Source organism: Anabrus simplex, chromosome 1 (genome assembly GCF_040414725.1).
Source record: "Anabrus simplex isolate iqAnaSimp1 chromosome 1, ASM4041472v1, whole genome shotgun sequence".
Classification (NCBI taxonomy): domain Eukaryota; kingdom Metazoa; phylum Arthropoda; class Insecta; order Orthoptera; family Tettigoniidae; genus Anabrus; species Anabrus simplex.
Window position 1 is genome coordinate 480539134 of NC_090265.1, and position 27540 is coordinate 480566673.

Here is a 27540-nt window from a genome sequence, read left to right on the forward strand (position 1 = left end):
TTCCTTCTGTTCCTGGAAGCAAACACCTCTCTCAATAACAGAACGCTTTGAAAGCCCTAATGTTTGACATATGCGTTCCACAACATGACCTGCAGGAACAGAGAGACGGCTATACGAGCTTACGAATTTCCTCCCCCTCTCGTAAAACTGAAGAGTTCTCCGCACTAATTCTAATGCCCAACTATTAAGGGACATTCCACTTCGCACTTCATGACTATGTTGTCATTTCCAAGACATCGCACTGCATTCGTTAAAATAAAATTTCACAATTAACTCACAATCAAAACAAAACTTTCATAAACGCGCGAATCACACCCGACCACGTGCTAGCGGCGACAGACAAAACGGCAACACTTCAATACAGTAGTCGAGCTACTTATAGATGGCACCACTATACTACCCATATTGCCAAAAACAATCAACTGAAAATAGTTCGTATTTATTTTGTGGCTCGCTTAAACCTTATAATTTTTTAAATTGCTCATATTTGTGTAAGCAAATAAAAATGTATTAGCACTATGCAGAATTAAATGCGAATTAACGTGAATAAAATGTGCAACTGCATCTGGCATTAAAAGTAGTAGATTGGCGATTCTGACTGACGGGTGACGTTCTTCATTTGATTTTTGTAGTGGTGCCAACATGACTTACAACTGTCAAGTGCAACCTTGTGCCGGCCCACCTATAAGACTTTCAATGAAACTGCCACATGCAGCTGCAGAGAAAAAACAAGTTAATTGTGCCTGCATCATTTTGGTTGAATGCTTGTTAGCATTCTCAATTTCTAGCTGTAAAATTTGAGCATGATCTGATAATCCATAATTTACATGTGGCCACTTGCATTTTAGAACAATGGAAATTAATACAAATGTTGTCTATCGTAGCTGAGGAGGCAGTTACCCGGGTGTTTTAGATTACAACTTTGAAGAACATGCAGTAGTTGTGACGTTGACAGGTTTTCTTCAGCAATATGTATGTTAAAATCACCACAACGTACTACTTCTGCACTACTATTCCTATCGAAAATGTTATGAAAGACTTGATCTAATTTTCTACGAAAATCTCCACATCAGAATCCGGTGAAGGGTACATGGTTAACAGAATTACCCTTTTACAATAGAGAAGCTTAAATTCCACTGAAGTTGGTTCAAATTTTAATTCACAATTATGCTCTTCAAGAGCCTTCCTTTCTTTACATTCAATTCCTGACTAAGCAATGTTAATGAGTTCAAGTTCAATGTTCATCCAAACAGATAAACATAACATCCTCTACTGAATTTAAAATTACCTGTAATTCTAACATTTTACTTTTAAGACACAATGTTTTAAGACACTGAATGTTCTCATGAAATTTTTTTGAACTCCTATTCCCGTCATCCAAGGCATTACGGGTATTTAATTCTGGATTGAAATGTTATTGGGTCCAGAATCTAACATATGTTTCCCGGACTAGGTAGTTCCAGGACAGTCTTTTCCTGATCTTTACTTGTAATGAAGTTACTTATCGTAGTCGTTTTTATGAAACCTCCTATGTGAGAAAATCATAATTTTTCATGAAAAAGAAAAAACGAACTCAGTACAAACGGACCATGAAGTTGAATTTATTGATCAGCGACATTGTATACTGCAAAAATGCACACTGTCAGTTAAAATGCATTAAACATATTACAGGTATTAGACAAGACAATAAATTCGATTCTATACTAGAAACGTCACATAGGAGAAATCAAACAGCTGATTTGAAATACATAGGAGCTTCTGTTAAAGGGTTTCTACAAACCTACTGACATTCATTCTTGTTTTAATATCAAATTCTACATTTTAGCATACTTATGTATACACTTGCTGTATGCATTTTATCTAGTTTAAATATTTCCTCTGAAACATGGGTGTGTTTTTTTTTTTTTTTTTTTTTTTGAATCTTTTGTTCAATGTTGCAATGCTATTTCACATCGGTGTATGTTAGGATGTGATATCTAGAGTTTTATATTTTTAATTATTTCCATTCACTAAACTTAATAGTACAAATATTTTCAAAGTTTACTATAACTTACCTTATGTTTAGCATATCTCAAATCTAATCTTATTTAGATCATAAAAACCTTTTAGAGACTAGGTCATAATCTTGTTAATCTTTTGATATCTAAATTCCCTTTCCTAATTACAATAGATGTCGTAGAAGAGAATCACCAGGCTTTCAATAGCAGCCTTCCTAATATCCAAATTTGATGAATCTGCCTTTCCTAAATCCTTCAAGGAACATACAGTCGATCTTAAAAGTACATTATAATGACGGAAACGCACTGTAATATTAACTCACAGATCTGTTAATTCAAGTACCTACTTCCTTATCTTATCTGGCTTAAAAGGGAGGCTGTCATAGAAAGCATGGCTTAAAAGGGAGGCTGTCATAGAAAGCATGATCTTCTATGAATTCTTTCATTTGTTGTAAATGTCTGAATTTGGATTCAGTGATAGGCTCACAGGGTTCACCAGTAGACCTACTCCTCTTTTGTGGCAATGGCTCAGAGAGCGGAATGATCATTCTTGAAAAGAATTTCACCACTTGGGAGATACTGTAGAGCCCTATATCAAATACAACCAGATCTCCAGCTTGTTTTCCAGGTCAAAGTGATACCAGATGTGAAGAAACTTCTTCATAATTCTTGAAGAATGTGTAATCACATAGGTTAACTTTGTATGGATGTGACGGTCTGGCAAGTCACATAAGAGCCACATATAAGATGGGGAATTTATTGGAGGTTTGAAATATTTCCCTAATGTGGCATGGACACTATCTGCCTCCATCATAGTGTGCCCTTTTCTCAAGAAAAAGTTGTTCAATCACAATTGATTTTCTCTGTGCAACATCACTCAGAGCACTGGCAAGAATTTTATTCCTGTTCTTGTAGCCACAACCATCAGAAATAAGAGTAACTTTTTTTATTGAATCTGGTATTTTTGTAATGAAATCAGTAACGCAACTGTGGACACATTGGCAGTGACGTTTCCGTTTGCTTCATGCCAAACATACAGTGTGACGTCTCCATTGTTTAGTTCATATAGAGTGAAGTTGTGCAGTTGTAACTTTTGTTTATTGTACAACTGAGAGGCAAGTTATTTAGGGCATGATAGCACAATTCGCAAATCCATTGTAAGGACCAAATGATCCTTACTTGCAGAGCTTTTAGCAGCATTCTTCGCTGTTGTGGCATAATTTTTTAATTTTTTTTAAAGGTGTGCTCATGTCTCTTTACTAATTGCGCCAACTTTAAAGCTAAAGCATACATCACACTAGTCTTTGCGAGGCATGTGAATGGCAATTTCCTCCGATTCCAAAACTTCATGGATTAAAATTCTTGATGCATGTGGGAAGTTTTTGCCTGCACTCCACTCCTTTGTAGACGCTGAAAAAGTGAAGCTCTGATCTCAATGATGACTCTACATAGATTTGCCTTGATGCCCTACAGTAATGGGCAGGAACTTTAGGAACCAATCCTAAGCAACATTTAACCCTCTCAACCATTTCAGGTTTCCTTCTATTCTTGGTTAGAGCTCTGTCCAATCTTTGTTTCTTTCTGGAAGGCTCACGGTGTTGGTTTTTAGATCTATGAAGGTCTTGCATTTTCTTATCTGGGGGTATTTCTCATTTCACCCATCTTTTATGTGTGTCCTCGCCAATATCAAAGGTAGCTAGAAAAAATCTACGGCACTCCCTCACTTTGTCTTCATTTTCTACCTGCAAAAATATATCATGCCCCCCTTTCTTTTTATATTCTCCACTGTCCTTTCTTCTTTATCGAACAATTCTTGTGTTCACCAATCCTTTCACATAAGCCTTTTCTTGCCACGTTGGTATTTTCCAAAACTCCTTGAATATTTTTTCTGTGTCCATCTGTGTAACCCGAGCACATAAAAAGGTTTGGTTACTTTTCTTATCAATAGCTAAATGGTTACAACGCAACCAAACTCTTCTGCCTGCTTTTGGAACATTCTGAATTATCATCATTCCCCTTTGTTTGAAGCCTATGTAAGGTAAACCTAAAACTCAATTGTGTTTCGCAGTCCTGTCCTGTAGAATGTTTACCCCCTTTGCCTCCTCCTGTAATGCTTCAAATGACTCCCCTAACCTAGGAATTACATCATTTCATCTATACGGTGCCGGGCCGGGCCCACTACCAGTTGACATGGCGGACGCTATGACCATTACACCGTTTCAGCTGTATCCTTCAAACAAATTTCTTCCCGTTCTGAGATATTTTCTGTTTGTATCATTGGAATAATTCCATCCTGAGGTCTGTCTTCACGTCTTTCGGCAACTTCAATAGTTTCTTCTGCACTCACAGTCTCCTCCTTTTCTACGTCAACAACTTTGTTAACACACCTCTGTTCTCCAAAGCCAAATTTATCATTGTGTATAGCTCATCTCTGGGATTCAAAATAACCTCATTTAAACCTTCCTTTTCATTTATCACTACCTCTGACATCTTATTTGTATTCAATACGCCATTAACTGCAGTAGCAACTTTATCCCTACTGGCATTCTGCATTACCATATCAACCATTTTCCTTCCACAAGATGCCATAACGCCTAAAAAAATGTATAATGAAGCAATCAATTAACTGAAATCGTGAGCTAGCTGGCCTGCTCTATGTTGAGGTTAGCTTGCAGTAGCCTACAAAAATATTCCAGTAAACAATATGAATTGTAAATAATAGCTTTATTTTCAATAACAAATATAAATAGTGGGTTTTTAACAGTTATTCATCACTTACCACAATTCACGCCACAATATTCAAGTAAAATACGAACAGTAACTTATCTCCCAAATGCATAAGCCACTAAAACTAAACCATGAATATTCAACAATTAGTGCTGACAAAACCTCCTATGGGAATGAATTCACCTATGAGCATTTCTAGTCACCATAGTAGGGTGTAAGTCTAATATATGATAGCTGCTATGTGTGGTCTGACCACATAGGATATATCACTTTTAAAGATTTTAATGCATTATTATCTATGTTTATCCACATAGATGTTTTCTAAACTGTGGAGCTTGAACAGCTAAATCCAATTATTTCTCAAAATAGCCAGTTTTGTCACATAGGAGGTTTCATAAAATCAACAACATTATTAACTTGTTTACATATTGCTTCCCCAGTCTATTCAAGTGCATGCTATGCATCGTATGAAAAGTTTGGTTCATTTCACTGATGTCTAATAGTGTTAAACATTTCTGAAATGATTACATATTTGCTTGAATTTCTCATTTGTCCCCTTGACAGCTTTATTCACAATTAACCAGACAGTTAAATCATGTCTATGGGGCACGTTTGTCATTCACATTTGTATGGGTCAGCGTACCCAGAGTCCTTTTCAGAATACTTGCGGCCTGAAGGCCTTCATTTCTCGCTACATCGTTAGTTCCGCCAACAATAACTATGACGCCGTTTGACGAGAGTTTATCACCAGTCCTCAAGAGGGGATTCACTACTCCTGAAAAGGGGGTACCTGGTTGAATAAAAGTTGTCACTTCACTGTCGGATTTCAGTTCTGCTAGATTTGCTAAAAGGCCTCGACTGTGACTATCACCAAACAGTTTTACTTTCTTCTCCTTCCTCACTTTCTTGATCACGTTATTGGTGTGAATTTGGCATTTTTTCGTCGGAAGAATCGCATCTCGGGAGAAAGAGGTGCTTCCTTGCTCTTCCTGAACTTTGTGTAAAACGCTGAATCTGTTCATTACTACAGGATAATTTTCAGATAAATTGGGAGCGCACGCGGCCATGCACACACACGCGCGTTCATAGATATTACCAGAACAAATGTCTTTCTGGAGAGAAGGAGCGATTACTTTCACTACTGAGAATACCTTGACTGTTCTTCTCACCATCTGTTACATTTTCTGTACATCTTATAGCATATTTCCCTTCATTTTCTAACAAAATCTGGAAACACTCATTAGAAGCTTGCAATGCGACGGTGTTTTTTTTACGACGTAAATATTACCGCACCTGAATTTAAGGAGCAATATTTGTAAAAAAAGAAAAAGAAAGTGCGGGTGGTATTCAAGATTGTACGTTTTTTTTATGGAGAATGGATATACTGAAATGAGAATTACAGATCTTCAAAACTTATCAAGAGAGATACAAGGCAGTAATAGAGCCTTCGTAAAGGATATGTAATTAGCTGAGGGTATGCTTTGAATACACGCAATGTTATGGTAGGAAATTAATTCCAGCGTTGTTTGTTTGTGTGCGTCTTCAAAATTTTACCGTAAGTGGGTGTGATGTTAAGGGAGAGATATCCATATAGATAACAGAATATGCATCTTGATGTTCTTAGAATACAATCTCGAAGACTATACCTTGTTTTGATAACTTTTCAAAATTGACATCAGTAAGCTCATATTCATAAAGTGCGTGTATATTTGCGAATGTAAGAAATATTAGTCGCCTACAGGCAACAACCATGGTAAACGCACAGAAACAAGAACATTAGGGTTATCTAACCAGTAGAATACACGGGAATGAATTTTGAGTCCAGCTCCTTGGCTAAATGGTTAGCATGCTGGCCTTTGGTCACAGGGGTCACAGGTTCGATTCACGGCAGGGTCAGGAATTTTAACCATCATTGGTTAATTTTGCTGGCACAGGGGTTGGGTGTGTGTCGTCTTAATCATCATTTCATCCTCATCACGACGCGCAGGTCACCTACGAGAGTCAAATCAAAAGACCTGCACCTGGCGAGCCGAATATGTCATCAGACACTCCTGGCACTAAAAGCCATACTCCATTTCATCTCTTGTTGACGAAAAAATTGAATGTCTCCTCATAAATAGTGATTCTGGAGAGCTATATTTTGATAACGAAGATGGAGAATATCTAAGTGTCTATACTGAACTAAAAAAAAAAAAGCGAGACAAAGTAGTAATGAGTCTCATGGGGAATTGTCACCCCTTCCTCAGATAAATTACAGTATTTTTTCCCCAAATGTAATTGATTTTGATATTACCAGTTCTTGGATCAAGAATTTTATATTTCAGTAATGGTATCACCGAGCGGAGTAACCGTGCGTATTAACATGCTACGGCTATGGAGCCAAGCTCTCCACTCGGCAGGCGAGTGGGTTCGAACCTCACCATCAGCTGACCAGAGAATTTCTTCTCTTTGTGGTAACCCTTTCATACTCCCAAGCAAATGCCAGGACAGTTCCTCTTCATAAGCCACACCCGATTCCTTCCACTTCTGTACACAATTTCATTCACCATCATTGAATTCATATTCATTATCTTCTCAACTGAGGTTTGCGTCGGGAAGAGCATCCGGTCGTAAAATTATGGTGTAAAATTGATCTTTTTATTGCAGAAAATATATCACTACATCTGTGAAATAGAATAGAAGAAAACATATAAAAAGGCGTAACTTTTTACCCCTCCGTCTTTCTAGGTGGTGCGACTCATTCTGTCTTTCTAGTGTTAACATGTAGGACAGACTGGGACTTTGGAATTATGACGTAATAACCAGATGCTAGAGAAGGACATTTTAATCAGTTTTGACTGTATGTATCATGAAAACACATTTCAAGCGCAAGTAGAGAAATTATAAACTTCTCGCTATGAATTCACATGGGAATAGCCTTTCCAAAATTTAAACACACGAAAAAAATTTAAAAATTTTTAACTTTTATTTTACGTCACACTGACACATGTAGATCTTATGGCAACAATGGGATAGGAGTGAGAAGGAAGGGATCGTAGCCTTAAGGTAGAGCCCCAGCATTTGCCTGGTGTGAAAATAGGAAACAACAGAAAACCATCTTCAGGGCTGCCCACAGTGGGTTCAAACTATCTCCCAAGTGCAAGTCGATATCTATGTAACCCAAAATATAAACTAACCTATGAAATCAGTGATGCACTCTTACATTAAAATTCAGCGATCGTTCATCACAGCCTTTATTTCTATTTATTTCTAACTAGTTAATTGCCATCGGCTACGTTATTTACGCATTTATTACGAAAACATGTTCTCCATTTTGAATTTTCTTTATAGAACAGCAGTCGACGGATAATACTAATCATCTCCGAAGTCACCCTCGAACGTCTGTGAGAAAGCTTGCTAGTGTAGTGTACACAGCGATAATGATACCAAAGATAATTGATCGCATTCTGGTGCAAACGTTGCAGTTTTCTTATTCATACGTCGCCTAACCTGACTTATCATATTTGTATTATGAAAACAGTGCCAGTAGAGAAATTATAACCTTCTTGCTATAAATTTACATGGGAATAGTCTTCCTGAAATTTAACCAGACGCCAGAAATTATAAATGAACCTTTGAATTCAGTGATGGACTCTGCCGTATCATGAAGTGCATCACATTCTTACATAATATCAGTATAAAGCTTTATAATTAAGTAATAGTTCACTTCAGTCTTTATTTCTTACAAGTTAACATCCGGTATCGGCCGAATTATTTACACATTTACTACAAAATATATTCCTCTTTCATTCCTAATTTTCTTTAAAGAACAGCAATCTATGTGTATTACTAGTAGACACCAACATAGTCTTCAAATGCTGATAAGAGAGCTTGCTGGCGCATACAGGGAGAAAACTATACCAAAGATGATCGATTGCATTCAATGTGATCGCTGCAGTACAGAAATGTTTATAGCTGAAAAAATAGCATGCACTTACCGCTCACATTAACGGATGCATCAGTGATACAGTTCTTGCTGTAACCGAAGGATAATGAGTTCAATGTAGGAATTTTAAAGGGATAGAGAAAAAACATCCGTTATAACAGGGTTCTAGCTGTATGTCATACTCGCTATAGCGGACTTCTACTGTATATATATTTTCTCAAGTTGTATGGTCAATACAGATCAATATGAACATGATTACTTTGTAATTACTTGTAATTATTTTTTCTCTACCGGCCGCAAACTGTCAACACACCTCTGAAACATGCTGACAAGACACTACAGTCTCTCCATAAACCTCTACCAGGTGCCGGTGAATTTCAGCCGCGGTTAGATGTTTCGCCCGCAGAAATCTAATAACTGAGCTGAAACCAGTTTTACAAACAAGTTGCCATTTGTGTTTACCTGTAACTTATGGATGTAGATGGCGGGTGGCTGAAACTCTGGACAGTTGCCAACCACATGTATTAGAAGAACTGCACACTACTAATTTCTCTAACAAACAGAACTCCAGGAATATCAGGCCAGTAACAGTTTTTGATCATCTCTCATAAATGCACGCTATAACTACCATTCTTTCGTCCCATTCTGCAAGTCACTTTACAACTCCCTCGTCTAGCTGCTATAAGAGACTGAAAGCAGCTACTTGTTCCTTTAACTCTCGTCCTGCCCAGAGGAAGACCAGGGTAGCTGGTAATTGGAAGCGATGGCTAATGGCCCTAGACTTTCCATTTGCAGAGGTATTTATACTTGGTCCAGGAAACACGTTTGTAAGGTGCAAGGGGTGTCCAATTTCTTACCACCAAAAGTGCTAGTAGAAATTAAGCAGCATGCAAAAAATGTAAAAATAATATTCAGAAAATGTCTGAAAAATCTTAAGAGGGGGAAAATGGCAAGCGGGAGGACAGGGTGGGGAGACACATTACGCAGGTAAACACTGTATATTACATTCATAGTGAATGTTATGCCTATTGTACACTACCAAGGATTGAATAAATGAGATTCACGTTGTGTTCCAACTACATTAATTATTAAGTGAACCTGGATATTCACCCACACTTTCAGAAAGGTCATACCATTAACCAGACTGTTTGTTCATCTACCTTCTGGGAAGATTCCTCATTGCAAGAGCAACATGTCCTGGCCTCTACCTTTTCATCCCCCCTCCAACGACACTGTTAGCACATTGTAGACGGGGACTCCGTATCTTACAAGTCTCAGCTGGCTAACTGCAGTTGCACACATTTGAAGATGAAGTTGCCAAATCCCCATGCCTTGCGAGCAATAACTAATTGAAATATTTCAAACTAGATGGTCAAATGCCACATAACAGTGAGCAATAAAAGAAAACTGATTTGCAGGTGTGCGATGAAATCGTTCAAAATGTTTATATAACTTCCCATATAAGGACCACCCTAATAACCGCTGATACGTAAGTAATAGCTTAAAAAGAAATATTTTCTTACCGAATTTCCTTCAGCACATAATCAGGAAAGCCAGCTTCCTCAAAAGTACGGATGGGATGAGGAATATTCTTCCCCTTCAGAGTTATTTCCTTGGCACTTCTGTATTCTTCAACTTCATGAAGGGGTCTGTGGAAAATGCAAAGCATAAGTAACATAGAAAGCAAATTTTTCAGCATGGTGTTAATTCTATTCTGCAGAAATAGAGAACAAAATCATTCACTAAATTAGCAATATAAGTTGGTATTCAGAATAACTGTAAAGGATGGTTTTATTACATTACGGGCTGCTTGCATAAATCGTATCTTAGATCAGAGAAGAAAATGACCTCAGTTCACGCTTAACACAGATTTGTTGTTGTATAAATGTTAATCTGAGATCAATTCCCACTGAACTAGGATTAGCTTTGACTGGAGAAATTTATCCGATTGAACTCTTCAATCTCAGTTCAAGGAGTTGTTTTCTATTCGAGATACAAGAACAGCTGATTGTGAACATAATATTACCTGTGTTGTTACCATAAATCATAAGAAAATACATGAAAGACTAACCTAACACATTGTTGGCTATAGCTGTTGCCTGTATATAAGCTATATTACGCTTCTTGTAACGCTATAAAACATAATTCTACAACATAACCTCTATGAATTGCTTACGATCATGTTTTACAGATGTCCGATTACTGGGATATAGAGGGTTATTCAGTAAGTTGTCCATCCCAAATAACATATGGACCGTTCAAGATAGAATGGCGTCAATATCCTCTGAGATAACGCTGCTAATTTTGTTTTTAAAATGGAACTACACTGTTTTCTACACCTAGTCTTAAATTGACAAACATTACATGTTCAGCACTGTGATTATTCCGTAAATCGATCGAAGTACTTCTCAAGAAAAGGTATTCAAATGTGCTTCATTTGCCAGCTGGGAACTGCCCTGTTCGATTCGCACTACGTATGAAACATGAGCTAGCCAATGACATGCAGAGTTGCTTCACCTTTTCCTGACAGCTACGAATTCGCTCTGTTGTGCTCATAAAAGCACTATGATCAAATTTATGATTTACAACCTCCTTAATATCGCCATAGGTAACAGGTACCGTAAAGGGAACGGACATGCGATGGGCTCTATGTGACAACATATTTATCCTGACGTGATATTAAACGACATAAGACCTAACGAGCCTAGTGCAACTCAGCACTCGCCCCTTCTTAACACTAATCGAATCTTCAAAAAATGAATAAAAGAAAAAATGGCCACGAAGGTCATGAAAATGAAAGATTCACTAGGCTTCGCAAACCTAATACCGTAGAGATCAGAAAAAAAAAGCAAGGATTGACTGAGGGAAGTCAGATACCCGTTTTTCATTCACCAGTGTTCGCTGTGAAGAAATTCAAGTCCGTGCTGCTAATGACGTTCAATTGTCGACAGTCAAGGCCAGCTCCATTCAACGTCTATTATCCAAGGGGCAAAGCAATTTTGTATTTCATTTGTTCACAGTCACCACCATGTCAAACCCACCATTTAAGTATTATCAACGGGCAAAGCTATTTCGTATGTCATTTGTTTTGCGGTGTTGCAACATCCACTTTTCTGAACTCCGATTATATTTGAACTACACATGTGTAAACAGAGTTCAGTTTTGTACAATGCGACAAAATTTGTAATCTAAGTCCATTTTCAGAACTAGGTTCTAAACTGATCTTCGGTTAGCCGTCTTTATGCAATCAGGCCTAAGAATCTTCATATAAGGGAAGTCCCTGGCCATACAAAATTTAGTGTATGACCAGGAGCGTGTTCACTAAGGCCCGGATTTTTATGCAGTAACAGGATGGATTGCAAACTAATTAGGTTAGTAGGAAGTGTCGGCCACCCGCTCTTCCATAATGTAGCAAGAGTAACATAAATTATAGGGGTTCTGATGGGCCGTACCCCTAATGTTCATGCAAACCCCATAGCATAGTCGTTGTGAAGGTAGACTATACTTGCTACTCGCTTCAGTTAGTTTGCATTCTAACCTATTAATGCATAAAAATCCGGGCCCTAGTGTTCACGCATTCATGGAGCAGAAACTAAACCTAAAGTTGCAAACAGGTGTAGGTACCATAGGAAACTTCTCATATTGAGCAGGAGTACTTCAGCCACCTGCAAAGTACCTGATTATATGTGAATTAGATCCCATGGCATTTCAAGAAAAAGAAAATTTTAAAAAATTAAAGCTCGCATATACGATGATAATCCCAAAAATAAGATCTATTTTTTAATAAAACACAGACCTGTTCATTTCTACAATGGTTTACATGATTTTACAGCTTGAACATTTAGCTACTTTTCGGCATAATCATCATTTCGGTTGATGCATTTTTGTAGACACTGTGACACTTTTTGTATGCCCATGTCAGACCAGATAGCCGCCATGCTGTTCAGGAAGTTGTGAAACTCATCTTTCACCTCGTCGTCGGTGTTGAATCGCTTTCCAGCCAAATGCTCTTTCAACTTAGGGAACAAGTGACAGTCACTGGGCGCCAAGTCAAGCCTATTGGGTGGATGGGTGTTGATGATCCACTGTTAATTGTTCCAGGAGAGCAACAGTATGCTGGGCAGCGTGCAGGCGAGCGTTGTCATGCAGAATGTTTATGCACTTGCTCAACATTCCTCTTCTCTGGTTCTGAATTGCCCGTCTGAGTTTTTTCAGCGTTTCACAGTACCTGTCAGCATTAATTGTAGTCCCAGCAGGAAAAAGTCAACCAACAATACCTCTTTTCGATCCCAAAACACAGTTGTCATGACTTTACCAGCAGACTGTGTTTGCTTGAATTTCCGCAGCTTTGGCGAAGAGGGATGCCGCCACTGGCGTGGTTGTTGTTTGGTCTCAGGATTATAGTGGAATGCACAAGTTTCATCACCCATGACAACTGAGTGCAAAACGTCGTCCTGTATGGCTGCAAAGTGTTGAAGAAATGCACAGGAACAATCAACTCGTTCCCGCATGTAGTCTTCAGTCAGCATGTGTGGCACATCTTGCGCACACCTTCCGGTAGTTCAACTTTTCCGTTAAAGTTTTGTGAGCAGCGCTTCGGGAAACCTCAGGAACCAAAGTGCAGAGATCATCCAGGGTGATCCGCCTATCTTCAATTTGCCCTTGTGCGAGTTCGATTTTATTTTTTAAACTGCTCAACTAAGTCACTTCTGTGCTTCGAACTGGACAACGATTGTGCGGGTTCCGCACTACATCATTCAACTGTTTTTCCTTTATATACCTGTCTCCAGCGGCTAATAAACATTGGCGTTAAAAACTGACCATGTGCTCTCAAGGTAAGTGCTTTATATTTTTTTAAATACGTTATTGGGCTATGTTTGGGAATGTGTCATTTGTAGACATACTTACTGATTTTACGAGCATTAGTTTGATGTAAATACAATAATATTAATTTATACTTGCATCAAAGTTCAACTAGCAAGATTGTAACAGATGGCTTTGCTTCAGGTCGGCGGGAATTCTAACCTAAAATTGAAACATTACTTTGTAAGCAGTACTTTTGAATTAATTCATAGTTATAGTATGACTGTGCAATATTTATGTCCAATTCCATATTATTTACAGTTACAGGTTTATCCGAGCATCGGATATTACATTATTTGGACAATTCTGATATTAGTGATCTGTCAAGTGACGAAGATGACTGGATACCCACGGGATCAACACCTGTTCCCTTAGCTCTAGGAGATGAGAACAACTCTGGCGATGGCAATAATGATAAGATTGTTAAGTGGAAGAAACGTGTGAACCGGTTAGGTCTACAAGTACAAGATTAATCTACAAACAACAGGAAATTGTCACAAAAGCTCATCCTGCCTCTAAGGATTACCATACCATCCGGGTCAGTATCTTTCATTTTAAAATTTAAAGTGATGTCAACTCTAAATAGGGGTAGAAAATTTTCACCAAAAGTCCGAACATCTCTGCAATATTTTACGGACAATTACAGTGACCAATTGTATGAAAGAAGAGCAGATTACCAATCTTTACAGTGTTTTATAGAAGGCAAAATCTTTCGGAATAACTATAGTGGAGTTAAAGAAATTTTTTGGGATGAACTTGATCATAGGTTAAGAATGAATTGGCAGAAAGGAATCGATTTGGCCATGGTCGGTGACTATGTCCAGGGATAGATTTCTTTCATTAAGAATTAACCACATTTTGTGGATATCCAGTCATCCCCAGATGTAGGGAATAAATTGTGGAAAGTGCAGCCTGTGATCGATGCAGTTAGGGTTCAATGTGAAAAACTACCAAGGGACCATCACTACTACTCAATAGATGAACAGATGATTCCCTCCACAGGGCGTTGAGCATTAAAGCAGTATGTTGAGAACAAGCGGAGGCCTGTAGGCATTAAAAATTTCGTCCTCTGTTCATCTAAGGGTATGGTCTTGGATTTTGAAATTTATCAGGCTGACACTACTCCACTGTCTGACAGGCAACTAAGTCTGGAACCAGCTTTTGTAACGAGACTAGTTTGTACTTTGCCACAGGGCACTTTTGTTTATTTTGATAGGTATTTTACCACTTTAACACTATTAGAGACATTGGGACAAAAAGGTATCGAAGCCTTGGGAACAATAATGGTGAATCACATGGAATGTGTAAAAGTGAAGGAAGGAAAAATGGAGACGGGCGAATGTCATGAAGATGTGCATTCTGACAATGCCATTGTAGTTGTGGAATGGAAAGACTCTCAAAGAGTTGTTGCTTCTACTTGTGCTGGGATTGACCCCTTAGCCAAGGTAAGAAGGTGGTCCAAAAATGAAAAATATATTGAAGTCGACTGCCCTTTTTTTATTAAGAATTACAACGAACACATGGGGGGAGTACATATTTGCAATTAACAATTAGAATGCTACTGAACACGGTTCAGGACAAAGAAATGGACCTTGAAAATGATACTCCACTTCCTTGATATGAGCATTATTAATAGTTGGCTACAGTACCGGGAGGACTGTCGAGCAAATGAAGTTCCTAGGAGTAAGATTTTCGATCTTCTCAATTTTCGAATGGCAATAGGGCAAGCGTTGATAGCAACTCCAGACAGAGAGGGAAGAAAAGAAGATGAGGATAAAGAAGTTGAAGACCATCTTGCAAGAAAGAAGACTAAGATCTACACACCATCTCCTAAGACTGTCTACGAAAAGAGATGACTGGTACGAACACTGGCCCAGTGTTGATGACAGGTTCACCATGCTCTTGTCAGTACGAAACTTGTAAAAGTAGAACCAGAACCCTTTGTCTTAAATGTGATTTATATTTGTGCATTTCAAAATTCCACATCAGGTAAAAATTTGAAGAATGTTAGGAAGATTTTTTTGGTGCGTGTTTGTGTGTAGGGTGGGGGTGGGGGGTAATCACCACCACTGCTGTATATTATTCATGTAAGTTTTGCTTTTTAATCATTTCCATACTTGTGTGTAATGTTATTGCTTGTATTTTGTCTGTCAACTTTGTAACTTTGTAAATATGGTGTAACACCTAACTAGACTAAGCAGGTTAAGTAGCATTAAACAAAACCTAACCAGCACAGACGTGCTAGTTAAGTTTTGAAGAAAGTATCAATTCTGGAATTTGTTATATTTTTTCCCCCGATTCTGCATACCAAACAATGGGTATAAACATGCACTGTACACAAAAATTCAGGAAAAATCTCTCACAGATGAAAGGGTTAGCATGTGCAAGTAACAACCAAAGATCTGAACAAAAAACACATTGAAATACTCCTATCGACTAATCTACATATTCTTTTGCTTTCCTTCCGTTCTCTAATTCCTTCAACTCCAATCAGAATTTGAAGGCTAAATCAAGGTTGGGAACCATTACTTAAGTCCCATTCACAATGCAAACGTAACGTAACCTTAAAGTTAACATTAACTTAGAAGTTAGTGGCCATGTTATCTAATGGAACCATCCACAATGCGCCGACGGAACTGCGAGTCCGTAAAATTAAGGGACTGCAAACTCCAAGCTCTTGCAGTTAATTTTACGTTAGGTTTAAGAACCAGCCAATCAGAGCACACGTAAACATTGTATTTTGTGCGCGATATAATGACTTCTTTCAACGAAATATTTGTAATTCTCTTTCAAAATAATCTTTGTGTGTATGTATGAAAAAAGGAAACAGAATTAAAAAGACGCTGTACCGAAAAATACGCGGAAATAAATATGCTGTAGCAATGGAATCTGACGGTAAATGGCGGGAGACAAGCTCGCAGCACTGGCGACCGGACGAGAGACAATCCCTGTCATAGATAAAACAGTGTCCCTGTATATATATTTCTTAACATCATGACAGACTACTAGTTTACGAAAACGATATCATCCAAACATCTCATCGGAGTGTAATAGCTAGGCGCATAGATGTTGGTAAAGGAGACGTTAACACTTCTTTTTAGTAGGAAAAAGGAATCAAATCGTAGATAGTGTCAAACAGTTCAGGTTTCATCCGCAAGTAAAAAACGAACTGAAGAGGCTCATTTCTTACAGTAGATTACCGAAATCGTCCTGAAATAACCTTCTTTGATCCAAGGGATGAACCCATTTTCTGCACCGCTGTTTAGTTAGCCTTTTCATGTACATAGCACCCAGGAGTAAAGCAAGGGATGTCTGAAGTAATATGAATCTCGCTACCACGTTTGATTCCATAGAGATATTAAAATATAAAACTGCGAGGTAGCCTAAAACCAACTTCCATGCTAAATAACATGGTACGGTTTTGACTGGCTGCTGTGTTCTCTTTACGTCCATGTTATGTTCCTCCATTGTGAATACCACAAATTTTACATTAATTTTACGGTTACGTTTGCATTGTGAATGGGGTCTTACTCATCTAATAGAACACATTCATTTTTTTTAATGTCAGCCTAACCATAATATACCTGCCAACGTTTAGAAATAAAAAACAGGAAGACATTTAATTCTAAGATTTTATCGCATATAATGCGCCACAGTCTCGATGAAAAAAAAACCTACAGTTACAAGGCGAATTGACCATTAAATTTAAAATCTTAAAAGAAAACATAAAAATGGTTACAAGAATATGTAACATGGAACAAAATGCATAATAGTTTCCTTTATTAAAATGCAACACAAATGGAAATTCAATTTTATAGGTATCTCTCAACACTTGGAGATAATGTTTGTTATATTTTGTCGCCATAATGTGAAGAGAAAATACCAGAAACTGTCACCCACATAGCTCTCTGAAATACATTCAACTCATTCAAATTATGAACTAAGAACGAACACAAATGCACTGAAATATGTGAAACTACACAATACAAAACAGATCAATATGTCTCATACAACCTGTGTCAATAAAGTACGGTGAATAATCCTGTATTATCAACATAGATGAACAATGCATGACAGTGACCTTACTGCCCTTCGAAATAGTCCCCTCCCATAACCATGCACTGCTGAGATCGACAACACATGTCCTGTAAACTTTGCAAGAAGGCTTCCTTTGGAAGGGTGTTCAAAACCCTCATCACGTTTTGCTGGATGTCAGGAATATTGTCAAATCTGTTTCCTTTCAAAGCGAGTTTGAGTAGGGAGAATAGGAGGAAATCTGGAGGATTGAAATCTAGCAAGTATGGGGGATGTTCAAGTTACACCACCCCCTTTTTTGCCATGAACTTTCTGACGATACTGGCGAGCGTTGTCATAGGCAAAAAAAAACGTGATCCTAGTTGTGCATACTGGGGTCGTAACCTGCATAGACTTTTCATGAAAATGAAAAAATGAAAACCTACAACCTGTTTTCCAGTCCCTGACCGGGTCAGGGATGCAATGGATGAATCATATATAGGCTGTTAGTACGATGGGGTCGCCACTCCCAAAGTGATTAATTAATGACTGATAGATGCTATGAAATGATAATGGAGTGTGTTGGTGGAATGAAAGATGACAGGGAAAACCGGAGTACCCGGAGGAAAACCTGTCTTGCCTCCGCTTTGTCCAGCACAAATCTCACATGGAGTGACCGGGATTTGAACCACGGTATCCAGCGGTGAGAGGCCGACGCGCTGCCGTCTGAGCCACGGAGGCTCCTAGACTTTTCAACGGGTCAAAATTTCAGTGTACCGTGCAGCATTCAACGTTGTTCCCTCAGGTAGAAATTCCTTGTGGTTAATGCCTTGACTATCGAAAAAGGTGATGAGTATTATTGTGATGCGCGACTTTTCGGCTCTGACCTTTTTCCGACTAGGGGATAACGGAGAACAACATTCCATGCTTTACATATTACAAATCTCATGTTATGGTCCCTACTGAAATGTACTTAAAGTCAACTAATAACACTAGATTATAAATTCCACCTGTTCAATACATAAGAGTTTTTTATTTAAATTTAAGAAAAAGTTCTTAACATATTAGATACAGGGACATGTTTCATCCATAATGAAGGCATCATCAGCCTAAACATCTCATACCTGAAAGATAGATCAGGATCCTGATTATTCTTATGTTCATTGCTCACGGTAAAATGTTCCGTAAAATTTGTTTTACAATTAATTTTATAAGAATTTGGTGAAAACAACTTGTGTTGCTCACGGTAAAATTATTTTATAAAATTCGTGGAAGCATCAGGATAGCCATCTATGAACTCACTTCTGAACTAAGGTTTGTCTGTGCTGCTATCTATCGATAAACTTTTAAACCAAGAATCAGCTGTTCAACTTACAGTGTGTTTGAGAGTATGGCTCCAACAAACAAAGCAAAACTTGCTGCTTTAGCTGCAATTATATGTTGTACAGTGGTAAAATGGAAGAAAAGAAATGTCAGGAAATGCTGGACTCAGGATCAGATCAAAAGAAGAGAAGAAGGTGGAGGATTGCTGTCCTTGGTCGAAAATTAGTTGAGGTTAGAAGACCAGCATTCATATTGGAATTCGCCGATTGTGTTTTCTGCCTCTCTTCTTGCATTTCTGTTGTGATAAAGTGGCATTTTAACTTCGTACAAACAAGGATATTTCTGGTATTCGTCCAGTAAAACACTAACAGCTTCTTTAGTCCACCCGGATCCAGCCATTTTAGAAAGAGGTGTTTGTTTACAATCGAGCTTCACAATCTTCTCACGACGTAGCGCCAGCATAATCGTGATGTCAGCTTCGCTGATTGGTTCGTTTCGTAAAATTAATTTTACGGAATAGAACGTCCTATTTTATGAAACGTTTTATCAAAGGTTTTATAAAACTTGAATTTGACCGTGAGCAACAGACATTTTATAAAATTAAATTATTGTACAATAAATTAGACAGAAAATTTTACCGTGAGCAACAGGCATTATATGTAAATAAGGGGATACTGTTTTAGGTATAAATGTGTATAAAATAGAATATAGTAGTTATAAGTACTCTTATGACGAAGTCTTACAATCAATCCTTATGTAGATCTTTACGAATGTCTTGTTTTTGTAAATGGTAACAAGTAGTTAGTTAAAAGTTCAAAAAGAATACGTAAATTACTGCGTTGAAATAATTCAAACCTTATAGATATTATTGAAGTAAAGAACCCATTATACGAGATTTTACAAAAATTGTTGCAATCTCTAAACTATAAACACAATAACTTAATAAACTATTTAAAATTATCACTTTCCAAGACCCCTCCCACTTTAGCAGGCACAGCTTCCCCCCCCCCCCCCAAGGGCCAACCAAATCCAATGCCACTTAAACTTTGATGCCCCGCCAAGGTCACCCCCACCTCCGCGCCCTCTCCTGCCAATCTCGCATCGGTATAACACTAGAAGCAGAAATATCAGCCATCAAACGCTACCCTAGCAACTAATTAACATAACAGTTGAAAAGACAAATTAAATGCACACACAATATACAGTAGAAGTCTGCAATAGCGAGTACAACATAACGAGAACTCCGTTATAGCGACAATATCTTTCTGACTCTTCAAAATTCCTATATTAAACTGTGTGTCGTCCTTCGGTTATAGCGAGAGACCTATCACTGACGCATCCGTTATTACAAGCGATTAAGTGCGCGCAAATTTTTCCGTTCCCAATATTTATGCACCCCAGCGATTATATCGCATGCGATCGATTACCTTCGGTATCGTTTCCTCCCTATGTCCACTAGCGAGTTTTCTCGTCGACATTCGAGGGCGATGTCAGAGTTGATTAGTAATACCCATCGACTGCTGTTCCGTAAAGAAAATTCGAAATGAAAGAGGACAATTTCGTAATATATGCGTAAATAACGTGTCCAATAACGGTTGTTAACTCGTTAAAAGTAAAGGCTAACTAAAAGACTGCTTAATTTTAAGGTTAAACACTGCAATTTAGTAAGAATGGGATACACCTCAAGATAAGGTAGACTGCATATTGATTTCAGAGGTTAGTTTATATTTTCTCGCGTCTGGATAAATTACGGAAATTCCTACAGCTAAAGCCCTCCCAAAGATCCATAAGGCCAACATCCCTATCTGCCCTATTATTAACTATAGGCCTAGGCCTCTGTATAAAGCCTCTCAATTTGTCCAAAGTTTCTTGGCTAAAAAAAAAAAAAAATTTTCTCGCCAATAAGTCTATTAAAAACACCACTGAACTAACTGACAAACTAAAGACCTTTGACTTGCAACCTAACCACTCCCTTCATTCTTTTGACATAGTCAACATGTATCCAAGCATACAAACAACAAAGCTTTTCCCTTTTATTGAAAGCAACTTAAAGAAATACAGTCCTCTTAGCAAACTTGAAATACATGAATTCATCTCCATTCTGAAATTAGTCGTCAATAATAACTTTTTCACTTTTGACAAAACTATTTATCAACAAGACGGATTAGCAATGGGTTCACCCAACTCTGGTATCTTAGCGGAGATTTATTTAGATTATCTGGAACACACTAAAATCAACAACAAATTTCCCAACATTCTTCTATGGGCCAGACACGTGGATGACACATTTGTAATTATGAACGAAGAAATTAAGAACGAGGCCTCTATGAGAATGCGTACATTGCACAAGCACACAATTTATCCTAGGGGAAGAGTATTGACCGTACCGAGGTTATACTGGTCAAAAATAAGAAGAACTAAAATTAAATCTGAAAATCGGAATACAAGTTTAAAAACCAGAAAGTTTTCGGGTAAATCGGAAGGGATGGCAGGTATACCATAATGAAGTCCATTTGATATCTTCCCGTGTCCCCAGGTCTTCTCAGTGCACCAATTGTTTCACTGAGGGTTTTGAACCAAATTGTTTGTAAGAAATGAATAAGCACCAGCGAAGAATTCTACAACAGCCAACTTCTCCATTTTTTGGTCCTAGTCCAGATTCTTCAAATCCAATTCCCTTCTCTCCCTTGGTCTATCACTGCATTGCAAATCATTTGCAATGCTGATCATAGTAAATTACCTGCTGCCCTATTTCTTATTAATCACGACAATTATTATTTATAACAGTGCATTTCATATTTGAGTTAATAATTCTAAAATCATCTGACTACAGATCCTACTCTTCCTCCCACTGTTCCTCACTTAAGGACTTCTTTTATTTCCAGAATATTTTACCCCAGGAGGAAGCTACCATTAGAACATGAGTATTTAATAAAGAAATGCATGTCCTCAGAAGCTACAGCTGTTGCTTTCAGCCATGCAGCCATGTTAAGTATTATTACAAGGACATTTCAATTTGTACTCCTAACTGCCATCATTCCAAAAGACTGTTACCCCCATCAAGAAATCATTTATTACCCTGGTCTCATCAAATAACCATTCCCTATAGTTGCATATGCCTTAGCTGGCGGGACCTAGTGTTTACAGTGCACTATGTCTTCTGGTATAGGCTAGAACAATTTTGTTACTTTCATAGATCTGTCTCTGTCTTATCCTTGGCTTTGACAATATGAAAGTGATTGAGGTATAAGCAATGCTAGTAATGCCGATCCTTATGTAGCCAGTCCCTGCTAAGAATGGTGTGAAAATGTTGCTCATAGGGTCAGTTGGTGTATGCATTTCAGTGGGCTTGGCAGACTGATATGTAATAGCAACTCTGGCTCTGTGAGGAAAGCAACAGGAAACTACCTCACTCCTCATTTCCCTAGTACGCCTCTTCAGTGATGCCTAGGCCACCTATGACAGCTGATGGCAGAGCTGTTGAGGATCCCACCAGCGGAATCGCTGACGGACTGAACATACATACATAGTTGCATCAATAGCTAATTTACCAGCTTCATTGGGTCACAAGCCACCATACCGAGGAAAGGATACATGGTTAACAGGGGAGGCCTATAAAACTTACAGCTTTTATAACCCAGTTACAAAAGGTTAAAAGAGAAAAATTACAATTATAGAATCAGAATGTTTGGACTTATTCACTGATTTTTCCAACAAATAAGCATTAAAAAAAGTATGTACATACCGGTTGGAAACATCTGGATGTGGTACATAGAAATCTTTCCTAAATGATGGAAGCCTGCTTAGGTCCCAATGAGGTTTCCGAAGACTTCCGCCAGGCTGAGATCTCTTTCCTCGACCTCCAGCTCGACGATCATCTCGAAATCTGTCACGATCCCGGCTGCGGCTGCGTTCACGCCTGCGATCTCTATCTCTATCACGATCTCTGTCGCGATCCCTGTCACGATCCCTGTCTCTGTCACGATCCCTCTCCCTGTCACGATCCCTAGAAAAAAGAACATTTATCACATAACATATTCATGGGGGTGATTAGCGTATACTTTAACCCTATAAGTGCCAATGTTATATTCTGTAATGCCATGTGTTAATGCTAAACCTGTAATGGTTCAGAAAGTATTTTATAAAATGGGTAAATACTATCAGAAACAAACAATATATGCTTCATTTTGATCACGAAGAGTTGTTTCACAATAATATGACATATAAAAACTGAAAATATTGTAATTAAAGATCCTTTATAGAAAGCTAACTTCTTGTTGGTTTCAATTTTTGTAATCTTGAAAAAACAAAGTGAAATTGCACCAAAAAAGTCATCATAATAAAAAAGCAGAAATATACAAACTTTTCCCTATACAATGCTGAAATAACCCTGAAGGTTTCAAGAATATTTGTAATTAGCACTCCTAGAGCACCTTGTCATAATCGGGGGAAAGGAAAAAAATTCACTTTTTCTTTGCAGCTTATTCTGATTCCGCTCGTCTCTCCTTGTTCTGAAGAAGTGCTCCAATTGATCCCAGCATGATTCATGGACTTCCACGTTACATCTGGATACCAATGTCCGTATCGCCCTCGCTTTCCCGTTGTCGCACATAAAGCGCACTCCCTCGGTTGTCCGCAATGGTGTATAGTCACGTAACACGACCTAATACGTTGAAAGTCTGTTTCGATTATAATGCGGTCATGAAAATTCAATATTCATAAACCAGTTATGCCATTCACCACTGGTCATTGCAATCTCACCTGGCACTAGCACGATGTCTAATGCGCCTTGAGCATTTAATTGGAAAGGAATTAAAATCAGTCATTTTTGTGATATTTTTATGAAATTAAAACTACAATGACTGAATATTTTCACCACCATACTTAGAAAGTTACAGACTTACTATAGCAATGTTTGAAGAGTTATATTTATAGTTCTATATCGAAATTTTTTTTTTAGGTTAGTTGCAAGAAAATGCCAACATCAGGTAAAAATTTATGTTCAGACTACAATCTACGCTTATGAAAGGAACCCATACGTAACGCTCTCCAGGAAACCATATATTAAGTTGGAAAATTGCAGTTTTGGTTTATTTTATATTTTGATATTTTCCTGAACACCAGGAACACTTAAAAAATGTTCACTTAATGTAACAATGAAGTTGTAAAACAGAATTTATTGAATTTCGAGAAAATCAATTGGAAAATTTGGAACAGTACACCGGTAATATATTAAGGATTTAGGAAAACTGAACATTTCACTGGGTAAAGGAATACCAGCTTTGTATGGTAAAATGATTTTCATAAATAATTAGTAGTTTCATTCTGTCCAACTAAGTGGCTGAACAATCACCATTGAGGCCTTCAGTTCAGATGGTCCCAGGTTCGATAACCGAGCGGGTCAGGCATTTTTAATGAGTCTGATTAATTTTTCAGGATAATATATAAGTAATAATAATAACAACGTAAACGTTTCCACCTTTTCAATACTAAAATATATTCACAAAATTATAAATTACACGGTACTAGTTTCGACCCATCTAGGGGTCATCATCAGCCGTATTGGAGCAAAGATCACTTTTGGCGAAATCCTAAGAAAATGTTATTTTAAAGAATAACAAGTGAAATGAGATGTTATTATGGTAATAGTTAATAATACAAGGAATATACATACTAAGAGGTTTTTAACAAAGAATAAAGTATAAATGGGGTGTTGTAAAAATTATGATCATGGAAATCAGTAAGTTCTTCTATTGAAATGAAATATGGCTTAGGAAGAGGGCTTAAGGTATCTTAGCAGAAATATACCTGGACTTCCTCGAATACACCAAAATTGACAACGAATTCGAAAACATTCTCTTTTGGGCCAGATATGTCGACGATGTCTTTGTAATCATGAATGAGAAATCAATTAACGCACCCACCACCCTCTTAAGACTCAACAATATTGATCCTCATATCAAATTCACACTAGAATCTGAATCAAATCAAAAAATCAACTTTCTAGATTTAACCATCACTAGAAACTCAGATTCTTTCAGTTATAAAATTTTCAGAAAACCCACTCAAACAGCCTCCACCATTCGCCAAGATTCAGTGCACCCCCAGTCCCACAAACGAGCCACACACAACAGCCTAGTTCACCGAGCCTTCAGCATACCTACGTCCAATAAAGATCTAAAAAACGAACTCAACACAATCCGCGGAATTGCAAAATTCAACGGCTTCAGCAATCATTTTATAGAAAGGATAATCAATAAACACAAACATCGCCCAAAAACTACCCTCAAAAAAGAAATAACCAAACCTCTAACATTTTCCACCTTCACGTTCAACAATGATATCTACAAGTTAACCAACATCTTTAAGAAACAAGGCGTTAAAATAGCCTTCAAAACCAACAATAAGAACATGAACATTTTATACAATACTTCACACATCATCAAGACCAGCAGTTTTTTAAAATCAGGAGTTTATAGGATCAAATGTACCACCTGTAAAAAAAACCTACATCGGGCAAACCGGGAGAAACTTCATTATCAGATACCACGAGCACACTAACGCAATAAAATACAACAGGTTTTCAGCCATCGGCCAACACATGCAAGATTATAACCATAATTTCACCAATATTGAACAAGACATGGACATCCTCGTATTAGCAAACAAGGGCCCTTTACTCAACATAATGGAAAATTACTACATACACCTAGACCAATACTTTAATGCCAGTCACAATCTCAATGAAATTTCAGAGAAACCCAACATACTCTTCGATCTATTTATCACTTTCCTCAGAAACAATAATGCAGCCAACCTAAACTCAATCCTAAATTTAATCAAAGGTACTTTTCCAAGACAATTACACTTTCTCCCGCACCCTTCAGCCCCACCTTAAGCCCTCTTCCTAAGCCATATTTCATTTCAATACAAGAACTTACTGATTTCCATGATTATAATTTTAACAACACCCCATTTATACTTTATTCTTTGTTAAAAACCTCTTAGTATGTATATTACTTGTATTATTAACTATTACCATAATAACATCTCATTTCACTTGTTATTCTTTAAAATAACATTTTCTTAGGATTTCGCCAAAAGTGATCTTTGCTCCAATACGGCTGATGATGACCCCTAGATGGGTCGAAACTAGTACCGTGTAATTTATAATTTTGTGAATATATTTTAGTATTGAAAAGGTGGAAACGTTTACGTTGTTATTATTATTACTTATATATTATTCTCAGTTCAATACGGGCCAAAAACATGAAATTCATAACCATTAATAATTTTTCAGGCTCGGGGACTGGGCGTTTGATGCAGACAACACACTACACTACCAACCACCACAGAAACACACTAGTGATCACCCCCCCCCCCCCCACATAGAGTTGGCGTTATGAACGGTACCCAGCCACAAAACAGGGCCAAATCCATATGTGCGACACAGTTCACACCTGCAACCTCATAGGTGTGGGAAAAGTAAAATAAGTCGCAGTAGTAGTAGCCGATTCTCCAGAAATTAAACCTTTTTCATTTTTTTTAAATACTACCGATCTGTATTTAGGGCAGTCGCCCAGGTGGCAGATTCCCTATCTGTTGTTTTCTTAGCCTTTTCTTTAACGATTTCAAAGAAATTGGAAATTTCTTGAACATCCCCCTTGGTCAGTTATTCCAATTCCTAACTCCCCTTCATATGAACTAATATTTGTCCCAATTTGCCCTCTTGAATTCTAACTGTATCTTCATATTGTGATCTTTCCTACTTTTAAAGACACCACTCAAACTTACTCATCTACTAATGTCATTCCACACCACCTCTCCGCTTACAGCTCGGACCATTTATATTGGTATTAAAAATTTACTCATTCGAGACAAATATATCACGTTCCCTATGGGAATCAACATCTGATCAACTGACACACCACTTAGTCGAGCACCTCGTCTCCTTTCTCCCAAGTCTTCCCAGCCCAGATTATGAAACATTTTTGTAACTCTAATCTTTTCTAGGAAATCAAGTGCTTTTCTTTGGATTTTTTCCAGTTCTTGAATCAAGTAATCCTGGTGAGGGTCCCATACACTGGAACCATACTCTAGTTGGGGTCTTACATAGACTTACATACCCTATCCTTTTCATCCTTACTACAACCCCTAAAACAGCCTCATAACCATGTGCAAAGATCTGTACCCTTTCTTTAAAATCCCATTTATGTGATTACCCCACTGAAGATCTTTCCTTACATTAACACCTAGGTACTTACAGTGACCCCCATAAGGAACTTTCAGCCCATCAACACAGTAATTAAAACTGAGAGGACTTGTAACCCCGTTTATCATCATACGCCTACCGTTCACACTACAACAATATCAAGGTCATTTTGAAGTTGCTCACAATTGTGTAACTTATTTATTACTCTATAAAGATTAACATTTTTTTTTTTTGCTAGGGGCTTTACGTCGCACCGACACAGATAGGTCTTATGGCGACGATGGGATAGGAAAGGCTTAGGAGTTGGAAGGAAGCGGCCGTGGCCTTAATTAAGGTACAGCCCCAGCATTTGCCTGGTGTGAAAATGGGAAACCACAGAAAACCATTTTCAGGGCTGCCGATAGTGGGATTCGAACCTACTATCTCCCGGATGCAAGCTCACAGCCGCGCGCCTCTACGCGCACGGCCAACTCGCCCGG

General features: G+C 37.9%; 1 protein-coding gene across 3 annotated transcripts in view; it reads right to left on the reverse strand.

Moving 5' to 3' along the window:
• LOC136856975 (probable ATP-dependent RNA helicase DDX17) overlaps positions 1–27540 on the reverse strand; it is a 162051-nt gene that overhangs the window by 95666 nt on the left and 38845 nt on the right. For all 3 annotated transcript variants that reach the window (XM_067135297.2, XM_067135296.2, XM_067135294.2), the window contains exons 2-3: positions 22595–22855; positions 10173–10298 (exon numbers count right to left, since the gene is read on the reverse strand). In XM_067135297.2, the coding sequence (XP_066991398.2) occupies positions 10173–10298; positions 22595–22855 (387 nt within the window). The remainder of the gene's footprint in view (positions 1–10172; positions 10299–22594; positions 22856–27540) is intronic.